The sequence below is a fragment of the Hemitrygon akajei genome, chromosome 16 (assembly GCF_048418815.1).
Source record: "Hemitrygon akajei chromosome 16, sHemAka1.3, whole genome shotgun sequence".
NCBI lineage: Eukaryota > Metazoa > Chordata > Chondrichthyes > Myliobatiformes > Dasyatidae > Hemitrygon > Hemitrygon akajei.
The window spans coordinates 61,659,297-61,682,214 of record NC_133139.1 but is presented as its reverse complement, the minus strand read 5'-3'; the positions used below and the strand labels follow the sequence as shown (position 1 = coordinate 61,682,214).

Here is a 22,918-nt window from a genome sequence, read left to right as displayed (position 1 = left end):
TTATTTAGTGATACAGCACAGAGTCGGCCATGCCGTCCCAACAATCCCTGACAAACTCAATTGACCCTAATCAAATCAGGGACAATTTACAATGACCAAGTAATCTGTCCAGTACATCTTTGGACTGTGGGAGGAATCCAGAGCATCTGGGGAAAACCCCGGCGGGGGGGGGGGGGGGGTGGTGGGGGCATACAGTCTACTCACAGAACAGTGCCGGAACTGAACTCTGAAACGTCCTGAGTTGTAATAATCAGTTAAGAATTGCATCTGAATGTGGTGTATCTACCAGCTTGAAAAGGAGAAGACCCAAATTTCACAAAAATTACATTTTCTTAAATACTTGCTTGGAACTGACAGCCACAAAGCAAATCTATGTCGTCGTCATTTTCATTTAAAAGTAGCCTGAGTGAGTCAACAGGTACTTCATCTGACGTTAGCGTCAGAAGATGTACACGTATGGGGAGCGGATACAGACAATGGTAAAAATCACGTGTGTTACTGGCATGGTAATCAGACAACAAAATGACGGAGTCGAAACTGAGGAAAACGAACATCAGAGTTAGGAGTAGATTCTGATCCTCAAGCCTGTTCTGCCATCCAGTAAGATTGCAGATGGTGTAATTCTGGCTTCAGCACGATTTTCATGCTTTGCTCCCCATAACCTTCAACTCCTTAGTATCTTAGAGTCATACACCATGGAAAAAGGTTCTTTGGCCCAACTGGTCCATGCCAACCATGGTGGCCACCATATTTCTCTAGACCTCTCCGTTCCACATACTTATCAGATTCAGATTTACACTCAATGGCCACTTTATTAGGTACACCTGTACATCTACTCAGTGTGAATATCTAATCAGCCAATCATATGGCAGCAGCTCAATGCAGAAAAGCTTGTAGATGTGGTCAAGAGGTTCAGTTGTTGTTGAGACCAAACATCAGAATGGGGAAGAAATCTGATCTAAGTGATTTTGACCATGGAATGATTGTTGGTTGGAGTATCTCAGAAACTGCTGATCTCCTGGGATTTGCACACACAACAGTCTTTAGTGTTTACAGAGAATGGTGTGAAAAACAAAAAAAAAACATCCAGTGAATGGCAGTTCTGTGGGTGAAAAAGCCTTGTTAATGAGAACGGTCAGAGAAGAATGGCCAGACTGGTACAAGCTGACAGGAAGGTGACAGTCACTCAACTAACCATGCATTACAACAGTGGTGTGTGGAAAAGTATCTCTGAATGCACAACACATTGAACTTCGATTGGATTGGCTACTGCAGCTGAAGACCACAGGAATACACTAAGTGGCCACTTTATTAGGTACAGGAAGTAACTGATAACAGTGGCTACTGAGTGTATAGTGAGAGTCATCGAGTTAGACAGCATGGAAACAGGCTCTTTGGCCCAACTAGTCCATGGCAACCATGCAGCCTATCAAGCTAGTCCCAGTTGCCCATGTTTGGCCCTCATCCCTCTACCCTTCCTCTCCACATAATCCTGTTATCCACACATTAATCCAAGTGCCTTTTAAATGTTGGCACAAGAGACAGTAGATGCTGGAATCTAGAGCAACTGTTGCAGGGACCCAGTGGATCGAGCAGCATCTGCTGAGGGGAGAAAGGAGTTGTTGATGTTTCACGTTCAATCCCTGTATCAGGAACTAACCTTGAAATACAATTGTTTTCTTCCCCCCACCCCCACAGATGCTGCTCAACCTGCAGAGTCCCTCCTGCAGATTGTTCATCTTTTAAGTAATGTTAATGTACCTTCCCAACCACTTGTTCCCTATATGACCACCTCCTGTGGGAAGAGGTTGCCCCTCAAATCCATTTTAAACCTGTACTTCTCACTTTTAGCCCATGACCTCTAGTTTCTTGCCCATATCCCTGCAAGAGAGACTGTGTTCATTCACTCTATCTATAGTCCTCATGATTTGACACATTCACTCTATCTATAGTCCTCATGATTTGACACATTCAGTCTATCTATGCTATGAAATCACCTTTGGTCTCCTACGTTAAACAAAATAGCAGCCTTTTCATAAACCAAACATGTCCTTGTAGACTAAAATCTATCTCACTCCTGAATATGTTTTGTGGTTTCATCTTAACACTTCTTTGAGATAATGAATTCCATTGATTAAGCACCTTCTCCTAATTTCCATTTTAAACAGGCAATCGCTTATTCTATGTCTAATTGTAGATTTCTCTAATGAGAGAGCTATTTCAAAATTCAAAGTATATTTATTATCAAAGGATACATTTGACACCATATACTATCCTGAGATTCATTTCTTGAAGGCATTCACAGTAGACAAAAATACAATAGAATCAATGAAAAGCTACACAAAGACTGACAAACAACTGCTGTGCAAAAGAAGACTATCTGTGCAAATAAAAATAAATAGCATTGAGAATGTGAGCTGCAGAATCGTTGTGGAATCAGTTCAGAGTGGAGATAATTGAAGTTATCCATGCTGATTCAAGAGCCCGATGGTTGTCGGGTAATAACTGTTCCTGAACCTGCTGGTATGGGCTCTAATGCTCCTAAACCTCCTACCCGATGGCAGCAGTGAGAGGAGAGCATGGACTGGATGGTGGTGCCCCTTGATAATGGATGCTGCTTTATTGTGGCAGCACTCCTTTGAGATGTGCTCAATGATGGAGGGGCTTTTTTCTGTGATGGGCATAGCCCTGTCCATCACTTTCTGTAGGCTCTAGCCTGTCAATTTCTCTCAGAATCCTACACTTTTCAGTAAGAATCCCCCTCATTTTGAAAATGCCCAAGACTATGGGCCTGAATATAGTTCAGATTTATCCACTTTCTGACGCCACAAACTGTCAGGTGTAAACAACTTCTTAAGTGAATTCCACTTGGCTGTAGTTTCAGTCTTGGAAGGCAAAAGGATTTTAGTTAACAACTGAGTTTTTAATTCTGAATGAAATGCCATGTAAGGTTGTAAGGATCTCTCGCTTGTTCAAACAAAATGCGGGTTTGAATTACAATTTCTTTGGTGTTGACATTTTATGAGTAATCCAGAGGACATTGGCAATTAGGTAAGGATATGACTTAGGCGCATAAAGAATGAAATGGACACATACAAGATTAGGAGTGGCATAGAGAGGCACATGATGACAAGCTATTCCCATTGGTAAATAGCTTATGCTCATGGGGGTGATGAGGCAGAGAGTTAATGTTCTTGGCAGAAGATGGGGCAGGATGTGGTATGTGGAAAAACTTTTTCTTTTAGAGTTGTGATGATCTGGAACCCACCTCCTCACAGGGGTGCAAGTTATGGAATCAAAAGGGAAGTGGGACTGATGAAGTTGTTCCTCTAATACATAGAACTTTACAGCAGAGCACAGGCCTTTCAGCCCACGATGTTCAAATTCAAGTTCAGCTTCAGTTTATCTTCATTCAGCAATACAGATGTATATCACCGAATAAAACAATGGTCCTCCAGAACAAGGTGCACCACACAGTACATATAACTCACACACATCACCCATAAAGTAATATTATCACAAGTAAATTAACAAATAACAAGTGCATATATGATACAAGTTAAAAAGTAAACAGTATAATGCTACTGGGTCTTCGTATGTGATGGCAAGGAGTTCAGTAGTCTTACGGCCTAGGAGAAGAAGCTGTTTCCCATCCTAACAGTTCAGGTCCTATTACTACTGTACCTCCTGCCTGATGGTGGACAGATGGGGTCAAAGAGATTGTTGGACAGATGGGAGGTATTATTGACAATGCTAAGGGCCCTGTGCTCCTGAAAAATATCTCTAATAGGTGGAAGAAAGCCTTAATGATCCTCACAGCAGTCCTCACAATCCTTTGTAGGGACTTGCAGTCAGATGCCCTGCAATCCCTGTACCAGACAGTGATGGAGCCAGTCAGGACACTCTTGATGGTGTTCCTGTAAAAAAATAGTTTAAAATGATGGCTCAGTCTCCTCAGGAAGTAGATATACTATTGTGCTTTCTTGATCAAAGTGGGGGTTTTGTGGGACCAGGTGAAATCGTCTGTTATGCGTACTCCCTGAAACTTGGTGCTCTTAAATCTGTCCACGGAAGAGCCATGTACGTGCAGTGAGGAGTTGTCAGTTTGCATCTTCCTAGGGTCCACAGTCATCTTTTTGGTCTAGTCCACATCAAGACTCAAGTTGTTGTGCTGATTTTTTAACCTACTCAAAGATCAATCTAACCCTTCCTTCCCACATAGCCCTCAGTTTTTCATTCATGCATTTGTCTATCTAAGAGTCTCTTAAATGCCCATCTAAGAGCCAGTAAAGACTGGATGGACTTTCTGACTTCCTAGCTTGCAATAACAATATTGGCTTCTTGCTGTGTGACTTTTTTCCACCAACACACTTAGAGTAACGCCAATTTGGACATTACCCCTTTACAGCTTTCCACACTTACTGGCACACTAATGGAGATTACACTGAGGTCATGTCCTCTGATCTTCCCTGACCACAGTGGTCATCTCCAACCCCTGGCACCATATAGCCAGTCCTTAGTGAGCTGGAATGTCGGCTTCCATCCATCATTTTATTGGAATGTAGGGAAAAGCCAAGAAGCCAAGTATGCCTTCTTGTGTCCTGATGAAAGGTCTTGGCCCAAAACGTCAACTGTTTATTCCTCTCCATGGATGCTGCCTGACCTGCTGAGTTCTTCCAGCATTGTGTGTGTTACTAAACCAAGTGTGGCAACACTGGTGGGCTTTCCCCATTACATAAGTATATTGGAGCAGAATTAGGCTATTTGGCCCGAGTCTGCTCCACCATTCAATCGTGGCTGATTTATTATCCCTCTCTAACTCACTCTCATGCCTTCACCACCACATCCCTAAATTGTGTTGGTTGTGAATGCAAATTACACATTTCACTGTATGTTGCAATGTACATGTGATAAATAAATCTGAAGAAGAAGCCTTTCACTGCTGTGATGTAAGAAGTGTTAAGACTAAACTCAAACACAGGGAGCACTAACAAGGGAGAAGGCTGAGTCAGTATATCTTTGTAGCATGGAATGAAAGGCCACTGCGAAGCAGGGTAACAGTGCACTGGGGTCTTCTATATCCACCTTGAGAGGACAGTGAAAGCTTAGATTAAGGTTCGAGGATTAACTTTATTCACCATAGACATCTACTGTACATGTATTGGAAATTTGATGTGATCTATTGGTCAGGGTATGACATTTATAAAGAATAAAAAATTATATAAATAATAAATTTGGAGTTTAAAGTATGGATATGGAATAAAATGTGCATAAATCACAGTGCGTGTTTACAATGTAAGCAGCATTATGAAAGGTGGTTTGAAGTGTTTACAGTGCAGTGCAGTGACGGGGAGAGGGGTGTTGGGTGTTAACTAGACTGGTTTATTAGATTAGATGCAGGGTTGGGGTGTCTCTGGGGATGAGGTGGTGTGGGCATAGTCGGCCAAACCAGAAGCGGAAAGTGGAAGCAGGCAAGGGGGAAATTCTCTGGGAAACGTATGTTGGCACAACACTGGTTATGTTTTTATCTCTTTTATCTCTTTAAATTTCCACCCGTGTTTGTACCTTTGCCTTTAAAATGCCTTCATCCTGATGAAGTGTCTCAGCCCGAAACCTCAACTCTTTATTCCTCTCCATAGATGCTGCCTGACTGGCTGAGTTCCTCCAGCACTTTTTGTCTGTTGTTATGGATTTCTAACATCTACAGAATCTCTTGTGTTTAATATGTCTTATTCCACATTTCTTCTTCCACTTCATCTTGCAACAGATCAAAGTGAGACAGCCTCTGATGTGTATTAAAATACTTCTCCCATGCCCCACAACAGGACCAGGGCACTGAGCTAGGCCTCTCTACCCTCATCACACCTAATGGTGTACTCTGCATTCACTACATCCCTGGAACAAACCTCACTTCTAGCAGCACACCCATTATTATCAGCCATTGTTGTCTGGTTTGGTTCAGTGGAGCGTCTTCTCACAACAAGTGAAAACTGCAGTGAACTGTCAGGTCAGCTGAAAAGGTCATTGGCTACAGTCTACCGTTATTGCAGAACTTGTATGCCCAGGAGAAAGAAGTGGGCAGGAAAAATCATTGTGGACACTACCAAATCTGCAAATTGCCTTTTCCAAAAACTCCTTTCTAGAACATGTTATAGGAGTATTAAAACAAATGCTTCACGCCATCGTAACACTTCTTCCCCCAGGCAGCTAATTTGATCAACCATGTCCAACATGGAAATGCCCGAACTGGAATTTCAGTATCATGTTTATAGTCACTGAATACGCCCTTACTCTACTTCCTTAGAAGATTCAGATGACATCTAAAACATTGACAAACTTCTGCAGATGTATGGTAGAGCGTATATTGACTGGCTGCATCAAAGCCTAGTATGGAGACACCAAATACCCTTCAATGGAAAATCAAACAAAAATAGTGAATGTGGCACAGTCCATCACAGGTAGAGCCCTGCTTCTTGAGCATATCTACATGGAGTGCTGTCACAGGAAAGCACTCAAGGTCTCCACCACCAATGACTATCATCAAGGTCTCCACCACCCAGGACATACTCTCTTATTGACGCTGCCATCAGGAACAAGGTAGAGGAGCCTCAGCACTCACACCACCAGGTCCAGGAACAGTTATTACCCCTCAACCATCAGGCTCCTGAACCAGAGAGGATAACTTCACTCAACTCGCCCCACCACTGAATTGTTGCACACCCTATTGACTCACTTTCAAGGGATTTGTATTTCATTATCTCAATATTTATTGCTTATTTATTTATTATTATTATTGTTTCATATTTTCATAATTTGTTGTTTTGTGCACATTGTTTGTTTGACCATCATGTTGGGTTTGGTCTTCCACTGATTCTATTATGTTTCTTGGATTTACTGAGTATGTCTGCAAGAAAACGAATCCCAAGTTTGTATCTGGTGACAAATATGTACTTCGTTAATAAATTTACTTTAAGTTTTGAACTTTGACATACGAGGGGTGATTGATAAGTTTGTGGCTTAGGGTAGAAGGAGATAAGTTATTAACTTTGAACTTTCTGCATTATCACTCAAAGAGTTAAACTGCACATGCATGTAATGAGAGCATCTTGGACCTCCAGGTGGTCCACAGCAGTGGTGATTGATAAGTTCGTGGCCCACGGTAGAAGGAGATGAGTTATACAGCTCTCATTACATGCATGTGCAGTTCAACTCTTTGAGTGAAAATGCAGAAAGTTTGAAGTTATTAACTCATCTCCTACCTCAGGCCACGAACTTATCAACCACCCCATGCTGTGGACCACTTCTGGAGGTCCAAGACGCCAACTTCTACAAAGAAAGGATCTGTATGCTCCACGACCGCTGGACTAAGTGTGTAAATGTAGGAAAAATAAATGTGCTAGGTTTTCTGAAATTGACTCCTTCTACCTTAGGCCACAAACTTATCAATCACCCCTCACATGTGAAATTTGTCCTGTTTGGTCTCGGCCCAAATCAGCGCATCTTTATTCTTCTCCATTGATGCTGCCTGACCTGCTGAGTTCCTCTAGTATTTTGTTGGTGTTCCACTGCATTTCCAACATCTGTAGAATCTCTTGTGCCATGCAGTTTTTTTGTTTTGTGGCAGTACAGGCATAAATTACAATAAAATAAATAAACAGTGCAAAGTGGAATTGTGTGATTGTGTCCACAGGTTCATGGGCCATTCAGAAATATGACAGTGGAGAGTCAGAAACAATTCCTAAAATGTTGAGTGCACATCTTCAGGCTCTTGTACTTGTTCCCAATTAGTAATGAGAAGAGGGCACATCACCTTCCTGAGGTACCACCTTTTGAAGAAGTCTCCAAAGGTGGGGAGGCAAATGCAGTCAGAAACTATTCCTAAAATGTTGAGTGTGAATCTTCAGGTTCCTGTACTTCATTCCTAATGATAGTAATGAGAAGAGGGCATGCACCGGATGCTGAGGCCCTTAATGATGTATGTTGTCTTATGGGTGCACCACCTTCTGAAGATGTCTCCAGTGGTGGGGAGGCTTGTGCCTGTGATGGATTTAGAGGGCTTTTATTTTTTAAGCAACTCAGGGTTGGGATCTTTTTTACATATTGAGCAAGTGAGGAAAGCTTTCTGAAATGTTGCTTTCAATCCCACCTCTTCCTGAAGTGACACAGGGGAAGGGGACAGATGATATTTCGGCAGTCCTCTCACCCTGTGTGATATCCTGACCAGAACTGGGGAAAATCTGGACAATATTAAAAACAAAATCAATTCCTACATGCATCTTTTTTCCTTAACAAAGGGCAGACGGTACAGTCTTTGAAATAAAACAGGCGACACCTCGTGCTTTCCAAATCAGAAAGGGTCCTTTCATTGTTGAGTTTTATTTATTTTTTTCCCGTTGGGGAGGAATAAAATGAAATAAAACATGCACAATGAGTCAGAGGTTTCTGTAGTTTAACAATGAAGCTTTGAGTTGTGCACTGCCCTGAGCCGTTGTCCAATACCAGACACCGATGGATTCTATTATCACTCATCTCTTCGTACACCAGAGCTCAAACAATCCCCATTAGTCACAGCCAGCTAATAAAAGGCGGACTTTTTAGGAGATGCTTATATCTTGAATTTTTGCATGCAAATATACAAGATTAAATCCAATCAAAATATTCCCTCGTATCTACCCTGTACCTCATTATTCATTTTTATCTGCACTATTGATTTTGTAATTTATAGTAATTTTATATCTTTGCACTGTACTGCTGCCACAAAATAACAAATTTCACTGTCACATAAAAGTATTAAATTCTGTAATATTTTAATTGGGTATATAAACTGATCATATATAATATATATATATATATATATACATACACACTGTACAGCTGCACTCAACAGCTACTTGTACATTGTGTTTTATAGGACTGCGGCTTTGATATTTATATTTATTGTGCTTTTTTTAATGCTGCATTGGATGTGGAGTAACAGTTATTTCATCCTCCTTTACACTCCCTGCTGAAGAATGGCAATAAACAATCTTGAATTTTGAAATTCACTCGGTTGTTAAAGACTCCATTTTCTTTTATTCAGAGGGAGGTATCTGTAACAGTCTGACAAATACTCTCACCCCGATCAAATTATCAATGAAACATTTGTGCCTTGCCTACTGGTTGATTTTACCAGATGTTTGGAAACATATGCCTCAGAAATTCTGCCACCATTTTGAGCAGTCGAATAGCAGTCAATGATGTTGCAAGTGCCTGTTTCTGAGCGAGCTGGCTGTTCATTCGTTCTCTGTCGTGATTAATGTGAACTCTTTCCCCCTCCCCCATTAATAGGATCCATTTGGAGAAAGGAGACAGCTTAATTGCCATGTGGATATTTCTCATTAACAGACTCAGGGTGGAGCTTTTCTCCCAAGAAAGCTAGGTTACGATTTAAAAAAAAATCAACCCCTTTATTCCCCCTGAGTGGAAAGACTACAACAGGGCTGTATCCCAAGAATGAGGAGAGTGAGGCTTGAATTTTTGGTTTTAATTGGCAACCTTTCCCTTACCCCCTATCACCCCTCCCCATGTCCAAAGGACTACTTTCAGAGATTTTTTTTCAGTGATAAAATATGATGGTGGAAATAAATCCCAGCCTTGTAGAATCTACAATTTTTATTCATCTTTCTTTGAGAATGCCACATAGGGCTCTCACAATGCACGTAAATGCTGCTAACCAATCTCACTTGAGTGTCGGATGTGGTGCTTTGGAGGGAGACAGGAAGTTGATGCATCCCTAAAAATAATTCAGTTTTGATAGGGACTATTAAAAGCAAACTTGAATTGAAGCAAAAATTAAAACAAATCCAAAAATTTGAACATGAATAGACAAAGCTAATATGACCAGTGACTGGGAATTAAAAGGTGACCAGCAATATATTTAATATAGATAAAAACCATTCCCAAAATACTGCACCAACGGATATTGTTATGACTGAACTAACTGAAGTACCAAACACCTTCAGTAGAATCCTGCTCCAAACTGGAACCCTGTGTGGTCTGCTGGCTAACCCATCCACTTCAAGGTTAGACATGTGCATTCAGAGATGCTCTTCTGCACACCACTGTTGTAACACATGGTTATTTCAGTTACGGTCATCTTCCTGTCAACCTGAACCATTTTCATCTGACCTCTCTCATTAACAAGGCATCTTCACCCACAGAACTGAATTTCTTTGTTTCTCGCACCATTCTCTGTAAACTCCAGAGATTGTTATGTATGAACATCCCAAAAGAGCAGCAGTTTCTGAACTACTTAAACCACTCCTTCTAGCACCAACAATCATTCCACAGTCAAGTCACTTATATTACATTTCTTTCCCATTCTGGTGTTTGGTCAGAACAACATCCGTACCGCTTGACCATGTCTGCATGTTTTTATGCATTGAGCTGCTACTACGTAATTGGCTGATTAGATATTTGCATTAATGAGCAGGTGCACAGGTGTACCTAATAAAGTGGCCACTGAATATATTTCGAAGGCTCGACTGGGATAACACAGCTCATGTACTGATGGTATGGAAAAATGTGATAATGATCACAGCCTATTGTGACTGTAATGGAAGATTAGTAATTACAGATTATATTACACTGGTTTAAAATTCATAAGGAAGTGATTATTAATATACATTACAGTGTCTTGGAAAGAATGTTCTCACTATCCCCCTTGGCAAAGACTGCAAAGGGAGTGAATCTCTCTACCGATCCCACAAAGATAGATGCATATGTTTTCAGTGTTTTTTAGAATGGCCAGAATGCGCTGCTGGCTGCCAACAACTTGCCTTCACGAGGGAATTAAAATTTTCCAAACCAATTTCCTACTGATATAATCGAGAACCAATGTGTTGAAACACCAAGGTGTTAGGAAAGGAGAATGGTATGTTGCAGAGGGAGGTTGAGGGTGAGAAGTATATGGGGAAGTGGGGGGAGGGTGGAACTTCCAGAGATTCCGGGTCATGTAAGCAGTTTTGGGCCCCATATTTAAGAAAGGATGTGCTGGCATTGGAGAGGATGTAGAGGAGCTTTATGAGAATGATACCTGGAATGAAAGAATTAATGTAAGAGGAACGTTTGATGGCTCTGGGCATCTACTCATTGGAATTTAGAAGAATGAGGTGGGGTCTCGTTAGAACCCATTGAATACTGAAAGGCCTAGATAGAGTGGATGTAGAGAGGATGTTTCCAGTAATGGAGGAGTCTAGGACAGAGGGCGTAGCCTCAGAATAGAAGGGCACCCCATTAGAACGGAAATGAGGAGTAGCTTCTTTAGGCGGAGGGTGGTGAATTTGTGGAATTCATTGCCAGAGAGTTATTGGGTAAGTTATGGGGTATATTTGAAGCAGGGGTTATAGGTTCTTGATTAGTAAGGGTGTCAAAAATTTCAGGGAGAAGGCAGGAGGATGGGGTTGACAGGGATAATAAATAGGCCATGATGGAATGGCAGAGCAGACTCAATGGGCCAAAAGACCTAATTCTACTCATATGTATTATGGTCAATTCACTGATGATGGTGTGATTACTTCCAAGCACGATCCAGGTTAAAATCAGTAGGGCAGAGAGACCTGAGAGGGTGCAGAGCTGGAGGAGGGTTGGGAGCCAGGAAAAGAAGGATACGTTGTGGTGAGGTTCAAGGATTTTGAGACAGGGGTGGGATTGAGTGGTGGTGGCCAAGGAGTGGGTGTTGTCTCCCTGCCGTTGATGTGCCTTGGAAGACGGAGTGAGCCATTTCGTCAGAAGTGTGTCGTACCAGGGAGCTATTGAGGAGCCCAAGTACCTTAGAGAAAACGAGGGACATGTCTTGCTAAATTTGACAAACAATAACTTTCCCTTTCAAAAGGAACATCTTAACAAGGACTTCGCTTTGTGAGAAGAATACGCCCCTTCTTCCACTATTCCAATTAGCCACAATGGCAGAGAATGTCTGAGGGGTGGGGCTTCAGTTAATTAAAGAAACTGGTCCCATTTAAAAAGATATCCCCACCATTAAGTGTGCCTTTTAACAGATTATGTGCTGTGCACATTACTAAATCATCCTCGAGATGTATAAATCTTGAATGATTTAATTTGAATAAATGTTAAATAAATAGGGAATCAATTTAGATTTGTTATACATTTTCTCTCTCATCTCTTTTGGCCTATTTCCTGCCTCTTTGTCTGCTAATGCAGCCAAGCCTGCTAATAGCTGATTATTTATTCCATGAGTCTTTAGAAGAGGTAATTGTCACAAGTAAGCATTAGGCAAATAGCCACAAGAAACCCTCTTTAAATAAATGCCTACAGTAAAGCAGGTGCAGTTATTGCTGTATGCGTTATGGATTAAAATCTGCTGTAGTCTCTCACTCTCTCTGTCTCTTTATCTGTATGTTTCTGTCTCTATTTGTCTCTCTTTCTCTGTCCCCATCTCTCTCTCTTTCCCCTTCTCTCTCTGTCTCTGTGTCTTTCTCTGACTCTTTCACTCATCTCTCTCTGCCTCTCCCGATTTCTCTCTCCCTGTCTGTCTCTCTCTCTGGGTTTGAGTCCACTGAAATAAGGTTGCTACTTTTTGTTTCTGTAGAGTAAGAACATCAGAGGGCCCCCAAGAACACCCACCTCGATTACACAAAACATCGACCGCCGCCTTTGTTACGACTGCACTCCGGGTATTTTGCAGTGATGAGGGGCTCCTACAGACCAAAGAGTACCCTTGGTGTTTATCATTGACACCAGTGAGGTTTCATAAATTTGTTCTCCACTGTGGCCTTTACCCACAGAGACACAAGAACAAAGGACGTTCTGGGTGTGGGAGTGGGCATGGGCTGGGTGATGGAGACATTAGTGAGTACGCAATCACAGGAGGTTTTTACACAGGTATCAGCAAAAAGCTAAAGCTTAATTTTAAACAAAATACATTACTTCTGCTTATTTCAATCCTATTCTTTACCAAAGCATTATTTTTTCAGAAGAAAAACATATCTACACTTTCTTCATGATTCATCAAAGTGGGCTTCTTAATTTTATTTGACTAAATCCCTTCTTTAATTAAAAATAAAGAGAAAATAGCCACACAAAAGTGAAGGGCTCAACACCAATAGCCCTGAAGATTGAACCACCCCTCCATCCTCCATAAACCTCACCCACTGGCTGTGGGTGTGTAACCTCGAGAGCTTTTTCAGGAGACTCTTGTTAGCAGCCCGAATGATATTAATTCCTGGTTAATCTGATATCGAGGACATTAAATGCTGGGATGTTTTGCTTTCAAGGTAATAAGGAAAAGAAGTAAATTGAGCATCTCCCACTGTGCGGGGAACGTGTAAACTCATTGGAAATGTACTGGAGGAGAAACAGCCAGCCAGAGAGATTATTCAGGACTGGCTTCCCTAAGTACTTCACTAAGTACAAATCATTTTTCTTTTGGATAATAGGGACTGTGGCCCAGCTGCTGTGGGAGGGAGGGACAACTGGTTTGTTCCCCCTGTTATTTTACATTTGGAGGCTACTTGCCCAGGTTGGGGCTGGAGTCCACCTCATCGTGGATTCAGATTAAGTGCAGGGGCAGCTCGGTGCGGTTGGGGCTGGTGTCCACCTCATCGTGGATTCAGATTAAGTGCAGGGGCAGCTCGGTGCGGTTGGGGCTGGAGTCCACCTCATCGTGGATTCAGATTAAGTGCAGGGGCAGCTCGGTGCGGTTGGGGCTGGAGTCCACCTCATCGTGGATTCAGATTAAGTGCAGGGGCAGCTCGGTGCGGTTGGGGCTGGTGTCCACCTCATCGTGGATTCTGATTAAGTGCAGGGGCAGCTCGGTGCGGTTGGGGCTGGAGTCCACCTCATCGTGGATTCAGATTAAGTGCAGGGGCAGCTCGGTGCGGTTGGGGCTGGAGTCCACCTCATCGTGGATTCAGATTAAGTGCAGGGGCAGCTCGGTGCGGTTGGGGCTGGAGTCCACCTCATCGTGGATTCAGATTAAGTGCAGGGGCAGCTCGGTGCGGTTGGGGCTGGTGTCCACCTCATCGTGGATTCTGATTAAGTGCAGGGGCAGCTCGGTGCGGTTGGGGCTGGAGTCCACCTCATCGTGGATTCAGATTAAGTGCAGGGGCAGCTCGGTGCGGTTGGGGCTGGAGTCCACCTCATCGTGGATTCAGATTAAGTGCAGGGGCAGCTCGGTGCGGTTGGGGCTGGAGTCCACCTCATCGTGGATTCAGATTAAGTGCAGGGGCAGCTCGGTGCGGTTGGGGCTGGTGTCCACTTTGTCATAGGTTCGGATTAAGTGGAGGGGCAGCTGGGTGCGGTTAATTTGCTGACTGGCTCCCCTTGTCCAGTCATCCATGAACTTAGTGGCAATTCTAACAGCTGCCCTCCAGCCCTGGAGCCCTGCCATGGTGGTTCTGGCATGGATGCGGCCCCATTTTTGGCCTAATCCTTGCTCCACATAAGTCAGCGAAGAGTGAGAACTATCTGTTTTGTGGGGGGTTCTGGGGCAATTAGAGTGTTGACCCATTGACAGCTTGGACTTGTCCCTGAGGTACGGCCGGATTAATCCAGAGCCTTCTGGAGGCGGGGCAGAGGTTTCAGCCCTCCATTCCCTGGGTTCTGCTGTTCAGTCTTTCGCCACGGCCAGTGCTGGCAAGGCAAGCGTACATTGCTTCTGTGAAATGCTGTGCACGTATCCACCTGACAGCCCGACAAACCCTGGATTCCAGCAATTCCTCAGCAATGCTCACGTTTCCTCAGAGGAAGGAGGAGGGGCTGGGGTGCGGGTGCGCGCGGTGTAGAACTGACGTGAGCGATACACGGGTGGGGAGGACTGGCGTTGGAGAGAAAAAGGAGGAACATGTCGGCAAACAAATTACGGCCTTTGTTATGCAATGAGCCGGGTACCGGAGGCAGGGAACAAATCGACCTGATATCTGAGAGGCACTAAACATGTTGTCCATTTCAAAAGGATTTACAGGAAACCATTACTGGATTACAATACTGGAACTGCCACCTCTGCGGATAAACTGCTCCTTTTGTCCATTTTAAACCCGCTGTTCCCCCGACAAGATGCAGCCGGCCCCGCCTGACCTGGAATGCTAAATCAGATGCTTTTGCCATCCTCTGTCCTCGGAGGGTTGGTGGGCGTGGGGAGGGGGTAAGGAAACAGGTCGCATTCGATGGAAACTGACCGGGTTATTACACGTGTTCAACATTCCTCCTTCTCATTTTGCTAAATAGGATGATGATAAATAAGCAGTATGAGGTGGTGGGTGTACCAGGAGGGAGGAGTCCCCTGAATCCCCCCTCAGTCAATATTAGTCCCTTGCTAAGCAAAGCACAAATTCAGTAGAAAGGAAATTGCTTTATCCTGGCTCTATGCCGAATCAGAAATGTAGCTTTTAATTCCATTACCCTTATGGCAAAGAAATCCATTTTCCTTAAAATAAAAATTCCCTCCTGCTTTTGTCTTCCCTGGAATTGTGTGATGAGTTTGAACACGCCACATTTGCAAGCGTGGCGATGCCTCCGTCTGCCTTTATTCACCCCCCCCCCCCTCTGCCGGTCCCGTAGGATGGTTTCACGGGCACTTGGCTATGAGTGCTGTACCCTGGTGGGTGGTGACAAGCTCAGTGAAGGTTCCCTTCTCAGCCTGCCTCCCTGTTCCAAAACTTGCACCGAGATACAGTGAGCAGCAAGGAGAGCCATCTCCACCGCAAAGCTTCTGTTGACCGGCTGCGCTGAAGACTCAGTAAGGCTCGACCGAGCACCTTGGGGTGGGTGAATTTGAGGAGGACAGAGTGTGGGGGGCAACAAGGTCTCCATAGTCTCCCTGCCCTCTGTCTGCCCCATGTCGTTGGAGAATAAAGACCCACCCCAGCTCTCTCAGAGAGAGAAAGAGAGCGAAGGAGAGGAGCCATTTTACATAAGAAACATGCACAAAAGCCTGCTTAACACAAGTCTTAGCAACAGTGCTACTAGAACAAAAGGCAACATAAAAGAGGAGGGAGAATAAAGGAGTGGTCAAAGCCGCAAGGAATGAGAATAAAAAAAGACCACAAATACCTACAGTGACCATTCTTAATGTGCAGAGAGGCGATGTCTTAAGTCCGATGCAGCTGTGTGTCTCGTTGGAAATAAAATATCGACACAGTTGTCAAATTCTTATTTTCTCTTCTGCCTTCGAGGGTTGGTTTCGATGCACATAAAGTATTGCACACAGGCGCGCGTGCACACGACACACGCGTGCATACACACTAACGCAAACACACACACACAGGGGCACTCGCGCATGCACACACACATACACACACACACACACACACGCACACACACACACCCTCCTACACTCACACTTCCACGCACACACGCACGCACGCAGTTTCTCAAAATAAAAAAAAGGATTAGTCAGGGATACTGATGGTCTTTGCACACAGTCCCTGTGATACACTTGTTTCCTTGACTTTATGCAGGATGGTTTTGCAGAGTGCTCAGCACTCTTTATGTGCCCATCTGTTAGGGGAAGCGAAGCGTCTGATTGGTTGCAGCCTCACGGAGGAAACAGTGACGACACTTGCCTGTAAGCATTCACTATCCCTCCCTCCTTCCTTCCCTTGCTGCCTCTGATTTATGGAGTAGGCAGACGCTGCCTTACACCTGCAGTGTGTGGTAGTTTGCAGCATTTCTTTTTGTTCCTGCGCTTCGATGTACAAGAGTGAAAGGGAGCCTCTAGAGCCAGCCAGCAGCCTTGAGGGAAGTGGGGTGCCACAGATATTCTAGAGGGAGCCCACTCAGGAAGGCTTACTCCCTTAAGTAAGAAAGAATGTGCTGACATTGAAGAGAGTCCAGAGGAGGTGAATATGTATGATGCTGGGAATGAATGGGTTAACAAATGAAGTGTTTGATGGCTCTGGGCCTGTAGACGCTGGAGCTTAGAAGAAAGGGGGGCAGATTTAATTGAAACACATCGAATATTGAAAGGCCTAAAAGGCCTAGAAAGAGTGAATGTGGAGAGAATGTTTCCTACAGTGGAGGAGGGTAGTACCAGAGAGCACAGCCTCAGAATACAAGATAGAGATGAAGAGGAATTTCTTTAGCCCGATGGTGGTAAATCTGTGGAATTCATTGCCACAGATGGCTCTAGAGGCCAAGTCACTGGCTATATTTAAAGCTGAGGCTGACAGGTTCTTGACTAGTAAGGATGTCAAAGGTTACAGTAGAGAAGGCAGGAGGATGAGGTTGAAAGGGATAATAAAGCAGCCCTAATGAGATTGTGGAGAAGACTCGATGGGCCGAATTGTCTAATTCTGCTCCTATGGCTTATGGTCTTTCCCAGCAGTGGAGATGTGGTGATATGGATCAATAATTAGAGGGGAGATGGCAAGGAGTCAGCAAGGCAGCACCCAGTTAGGAGGAGTGCATCTCACATAAATGCTGCAGCAACTCAGCGGGTCAAGCAGCATCTATGGAGAGGAATGAAGGATGACCTTTCAGGCCAAGGCCCTTCATTGGGGGCTGGAAAGGAAAGGGGCAGCAGCCAGAATAAGAAGATGGGGGAGGGAAAGGACTACACGCTGTCTGGTGTTAGGTGAGACCAAGTGAGTGGGAATGAAGTGAGAAGCTAGGAAGGGATTGGTGGAAGAGGAAAATGACTGAAGAGGGAATCTGATAGAGGACAGCGGACCATGGGAGAAACGGAAAGAGAAAGGAGCACCAGAGGGAGATGCTGGACAGTCCTGTTGAAGGAGTTCATCCTGACACGTTGACTGTTTATTCCCCTTTGTAGATGCTGCCTGACTGGCTGAGTTCCTCCAGCATTTTATATGTGGTGTTCAAGATTTACAGCATCTGCAGAGTATCTTGTGTTTAGGAGGAGAGCACTTGCAAGGACTTAGGATGTGTAGATTTGGTAAGTTTGACATACCATCTGGACTTCTGGAAAGGCTAAGTGTTAAGAAACACAAAGGGAACAGCCTAGTTTTCGGGAGGTTTGATGCAGGGATCATCCAGTGTTAATCTTTTATCAGCTGTCAACTCATGCATCGCGGGCCACTTCATTGGGTAATTACTGTGGCACAATGATTAATTTATTGAACTTATCATCAGGAGCTCTGGACAGCTGATCCAGAGGCATGAATTCAAATCCCAGCTGGAGAATTTAAATTCAAGAAATTAAATGAATCTGGAATTCAGTAGTGCCCATGACATAACTAGGTTATCATAACTTAATGGTTTAAAGTCACACAGACTAGGTAGGAGCAAGCCGAGGGCTCTGTCTGAGCTGATTGATTGCCCCTATTTGGGGGTTATGTTTGTGCCCAGGTATGAAACCCTGATTTATTATATGGTGCTTTGATGGTGAATAATTGTTTTTTGTTAAAGAAAAGAGCTATACAGAATCCTACAACAGGGAAAAAGTCCATTCGGCCCAACTTATCTATGCCAACCCATTAGGTACCATTTCATATTCATCCTATTGCCCAGGACTTGGCTTATCACCCTCTATACCAAAGTGATTCACCAGATTTATTAATGCCCTTGAGGGAGAAATTACCTTAGTCAGAGGGTTATAAATATGTGGAATTTGTTGCCATGAGCGGCTGTGGAGGCCAAATCATTGGGTGCATTTAAGGCAGAGATAGATAGGTTCTTGATTAGTCAGGGCATCAAAGGGTATGGGGAGAAGGCAGGGGAGTGGGGATGACTGGAAGAATTGGATCAGCCATGATTGAATGGTGGGGCAGACTCGATGGGCTCGATGGCCTAATTCTGCTCCTATATCTTATGGTCTTATGGAAGGGAATCTGTCGCTATTACTTGGTCTGGACTTTAGGCACAGGGATAAGGCAGGAAAATAAATCAGCCATGATGGTATGGCAGAGAAAGCAGACTTGATAGGCTGATTGGCCTATTTCTGCTCCTATGTCTTATGGTCTTATATGTGACTCTAGACTCAACAGTCGATCCATCCTGTCAAGTAGACTGTAATTTTCTAAGGTTACATTACCAACCCTCCATTATAGTCCAGGATTTAAAAACTAAAAGGCTGCAGATGTATGAAAATATGAAATAAAGTCAGAAAGTGATAGAAATACTCAGCAAGTCATTGACCTGAAATATTAATCCTGTTTTTTCGTTTCTCTGCAGACTTGTCGAGTTTAGAAACTTCAGATAGTTTTTCATAGAATAGAGCATAGTGCAACATGGGAAAAGGCTATTTGGCCCAAGACGCCATGCTGAACTAGCTAAAAAGGATATCAAAAACACTCAAACACTAATCACTCGTACCTACACCATATCTATATCCCTCCATCTTTTTTACATCCATGTGCCTATCTAAATGTCTCTTAAAAGTCTCTAATGTATTTGCCTCTACCAACATACAGGCAGCGCATTCCGAGTAAAAAACTTAACCCTCACATCCCCTTTGAGCCTAGTCCCTCTCACCTTCAAAGCACGCCCTCTGGTATTAGACATTTCAACCCGGGAAAACAGATATATGTCCACTATATCTGTGCCTCTCATAATCTTGTAAACGTCTATCCGATCTCACCTCAGCCTTCGACTCTCCAGAGAGAACAACCCAAGTTTATCCAGCCTCTCGTGATAGCACGAGCTCTCTTAAAGCAGGCAGCATCCTGGTGAACCTCTTCCCCACCCTCTCCAAAGCCTCAACATCCTTCCTATAGCGGGGTGACTAGAACTGTACGCAATACTCCAGATGTGGCCTAATCAGGGTTTTATAAATTGTAACATAAGCTTTTGACTTTTGAACTCAATGCCTCACCAGTAAAAGCAAGCATTTCATATGTCTTCTTAACCACTCTGTCGACCTGTGTAGCCACTTTCAAGGAGCTATGAGCTTGGATTACAAGATGTCTCTGCTCAGTAACTCTGTTAAGGACCTTTCCCTTAACAGTGTACTGTCTCTGTGCATTTGGCCTACTGAGGTACAACACCTCACATTTATCTGGGTTAAACTCTTAGATATTCCTTAGACAATATCTGGAACTGATCTGTATTGAGCTGTACTCTTTGCCAGTCTTCTGCACTATCCACAACTACACCAATCTTGGTATCATCTGCAAATTTACTAACCCACCCATCTACATTTTCATCCAGGTCATTTATATACATCACAATCAGCAGAGGTCCCAGCACAGATCCCTGCGGAACTCCAGTGATTAGAGATCTCCAGCTGAAATGAGTCCCTTCTGCCACTATCCCCATCTTCCAGGAGCAAGCCAGTTCTGAATCTAAACAGCCAATTTGCCATGGACCCCATGAATCTCAATCTTCTGGGTTAGCCTCCCATGAGGGACTTTGTCAACTGCCTTTCTAAAATCCATGTAGACAACATTCACTGCCCTACTCTCATCAATCTCTCTCATCACCTTGTCAAAAAAGTCAGTCAAGTTGGTAAGGCTTGACCTGCCATGCACAAAGCCATGCTGGCTCTCCTGAAGTAGGCCATGGGTTTCCAAATGCTCATATATCCTATAAGACCATAAGATATAGGAGCAGAAATATGCCATTTGGCCCATCGAGTCTGCTCCGCCATTCATTCATGAGCTGATTCAATTCTTCCAGTCATCACCACTCCCCCTTTGATGCCCTGGCTAATCAAGAACCTATCTATCTCTGTCTTAAATGCACCCAATGACTTAGCCTCCACAGCTGCTTGTGACAACAAATTCCACAGATTTACTACCCTTTGGCTAAAGTAATTTCTGTGCATCTCAGTTCTAAAAGGACATCCTTCAATCCTGAAGTTGTGCCCTCTTGTCCTAGACTCCCCTACCATGGGAAATAACTTTGCCATGTCTAATCTTTTCAGGCCTTTTAACATTTGGAATGTTTCTATGAGATCCTCCCTCATTCCCCTGAACTCCAGGGAATATAGCCCAAGAGCTGCCAGACGTTCCTCATAGAGTAACCCTTTCATTCCTGGAATCATTCTGGTGAATCTTCTCTGAAGCCTCTCCAATGTCAATGTATCCTTTCTAAAATAAGGAGCCCAAAACTGCACACATTACTCCAAGTGTGGTCTCATGAGTGCCTTATAGAGTCTCAACATCGCATCCCTGCTCTTATATTCTATACCTCTAGAAATGAATGCCAACATTCCATTCGCCTTCTTCACCACCGACTCAACCTGGAGGTTAACCTTTAGGGTATCCTGCACAAGGACTCCCAAGTCGCTTTGCATCTCTGCATTTTGAATTCTCTCCCCACTTAAATAATAGTCTGCCTGTTTATTTCTTCCACCAAAGTGCATGACCATACACTTTCCAATATTGTATTTCATTTGCCTCTTCTTTGCCCATTCCCCTAAACTATCTAAGTCTCTCTGCAGGCTCCGTTTCCTCAACACTAGCTGCTCTTCCACCTATCTTTGTATCATTGGCAAAGTTAGCCACAAATCCATTAATCCCATAGTCCAAATCATTGACATACATCGTAAAAAGCAGCGATCCCAGCACCGACCCCTGTGGAACTCCACTGGTAACCAGCAGCCAGCCAGAATAGGATCCCTTTCTTCCTACTTTCTGTTTTCTGCCGACTAGCCAATGCTCCAGCCATGCTAGTAACTTCCCTGTAATTCCATGGGCTCTTAACTTGCTAAGCAGCCTTATGTGTGGCACCTTGTTAAAGGCCTGAAAATCCAAGTACACCACATCTACTGCATCTGATTTGTCCACCCTCCTCAAAAAATTGCAGTAGGTTAGTCAGGCAGACTGTTCTTTCAGGAAACCATGCTGGCTTTGGCCTATCTTGTCATGTGCCTCCAGGTACTCCATAATCTCATCCCTAACAATTGATTCAACAACTTCCCAACCACTGATGTCAGGCTAACAGGGCTATAGTTTCCTTTCTGCTGCCTCCCACTCTTCTTAAATAGCAGAGTAACATCTGCAATTTTCCAGTCATCCAGTAGAATGCCAGAATCTATCGATTCCTGAAAGATCATTGTTAATGCCTCTGCAATCTCTCCAACTACTTCCTTTGGAACCTGAGGGTGCATTCCATCAGGTCCAGGAGATTTATCCCTCAGACCATTAAGCATCCTGAGCACCTTCTCAGTCGTAATTTTCACTGAACATACTTCACTACCCTGACACTCTTGAATGTCTGGTATACTGCAAATGTCTTCCACTCTGAAGACTGATGCAAAATATGCATTCAGTTCCTCTGCCATCTCAGCATCTCTCGTTACAATATCTCCAGCATCATTTTCAATTGGTCTCATATCTACAATATCTGCAGCATCATTTTCAATTGGTCCCATATCTACCCTCAAATCTCTTTTACCCTTTATATACTTAAAAAAGCTTTTTGTATCTTCTTTGATATTAGTCACCAGCTTCTTTCATAAACTCATCTTTTCCTTCCTAATGACCTTCTTAGTTTCCTTCTGCAAGTTTTTAAAAGCTTCCCAATCCTCTATCTTCCCACTAGCTTTGGCTTCCTTGTATGCCCTCTCTTTTGCTTTTACTTTGGCTCTGACTACACTTGTCAGCCTCAGTAGTGTCCTCCTTCCATTCAAAAATTTCTTCTTATTTGGAATATATCTGTCTTGCACTTCCCTCCTTTTTTTGCAGAAACTCCAGCCATTGCTGCTCTGCTGTCCTTCCTGCTAGTGTCCCTTTCCAGTCAACTTTGGCCAGTTCCCCTCTCATGCCATTGTAATTTCCTGTATTCCACTGAAATACTGACACATTGGAATTTAGTTTCTCCTCTAATTTCAAAGTGAACTCGAACTGTGCCCTTAGGGTTCCTTAACCTTAAGCTCTCTTATCACCTCTGGATCATTGCACAACACCCAGTCCAGCACAGCCAATCCCCTAGTGGACTCACAATAAGCTGTTCTAAAAAGCCATCCCTTAGACTCTTGAGGTCCAGTACTGACCTGGTTTTCCCAATCCATTTTCAT

At 43.7% G+C, this 22,918-nt stretch overlaps 1 protein-coding gene across 6 annotated transcripts in view; it reads right to left on the bottom strand.

Moving 5' to 3' along the window:
• The window catches only part of LOC140740105 (ELAV-like protein 2), a 213,413-nt gene that overhangs the window by 115,399 nt on the left and 75,096 nt on the right, over positions 1-22,918 (bottom strand). For 2 of the 6 annotated variants that reach the window (XM_073069004.1, XM_073069006.1), the window contains exon 1: positions 16,055-16,460. The exons of the other annotated variants lie outside the window; for them this stretch is intronic. In XM_073069004.1, the coding sequence (XP_072925105.1) occupies positions 16,055-16,063 (9 nt within the window). In that variant the 5' untranslated portion in view covers positions 16,064-16,460. Of the gene's footprint in view, positions 1-16,054; positions 16,461-22,918 lie in introns of those variants that run through there. 6 annotated transcript variants of the gene reach the window in all.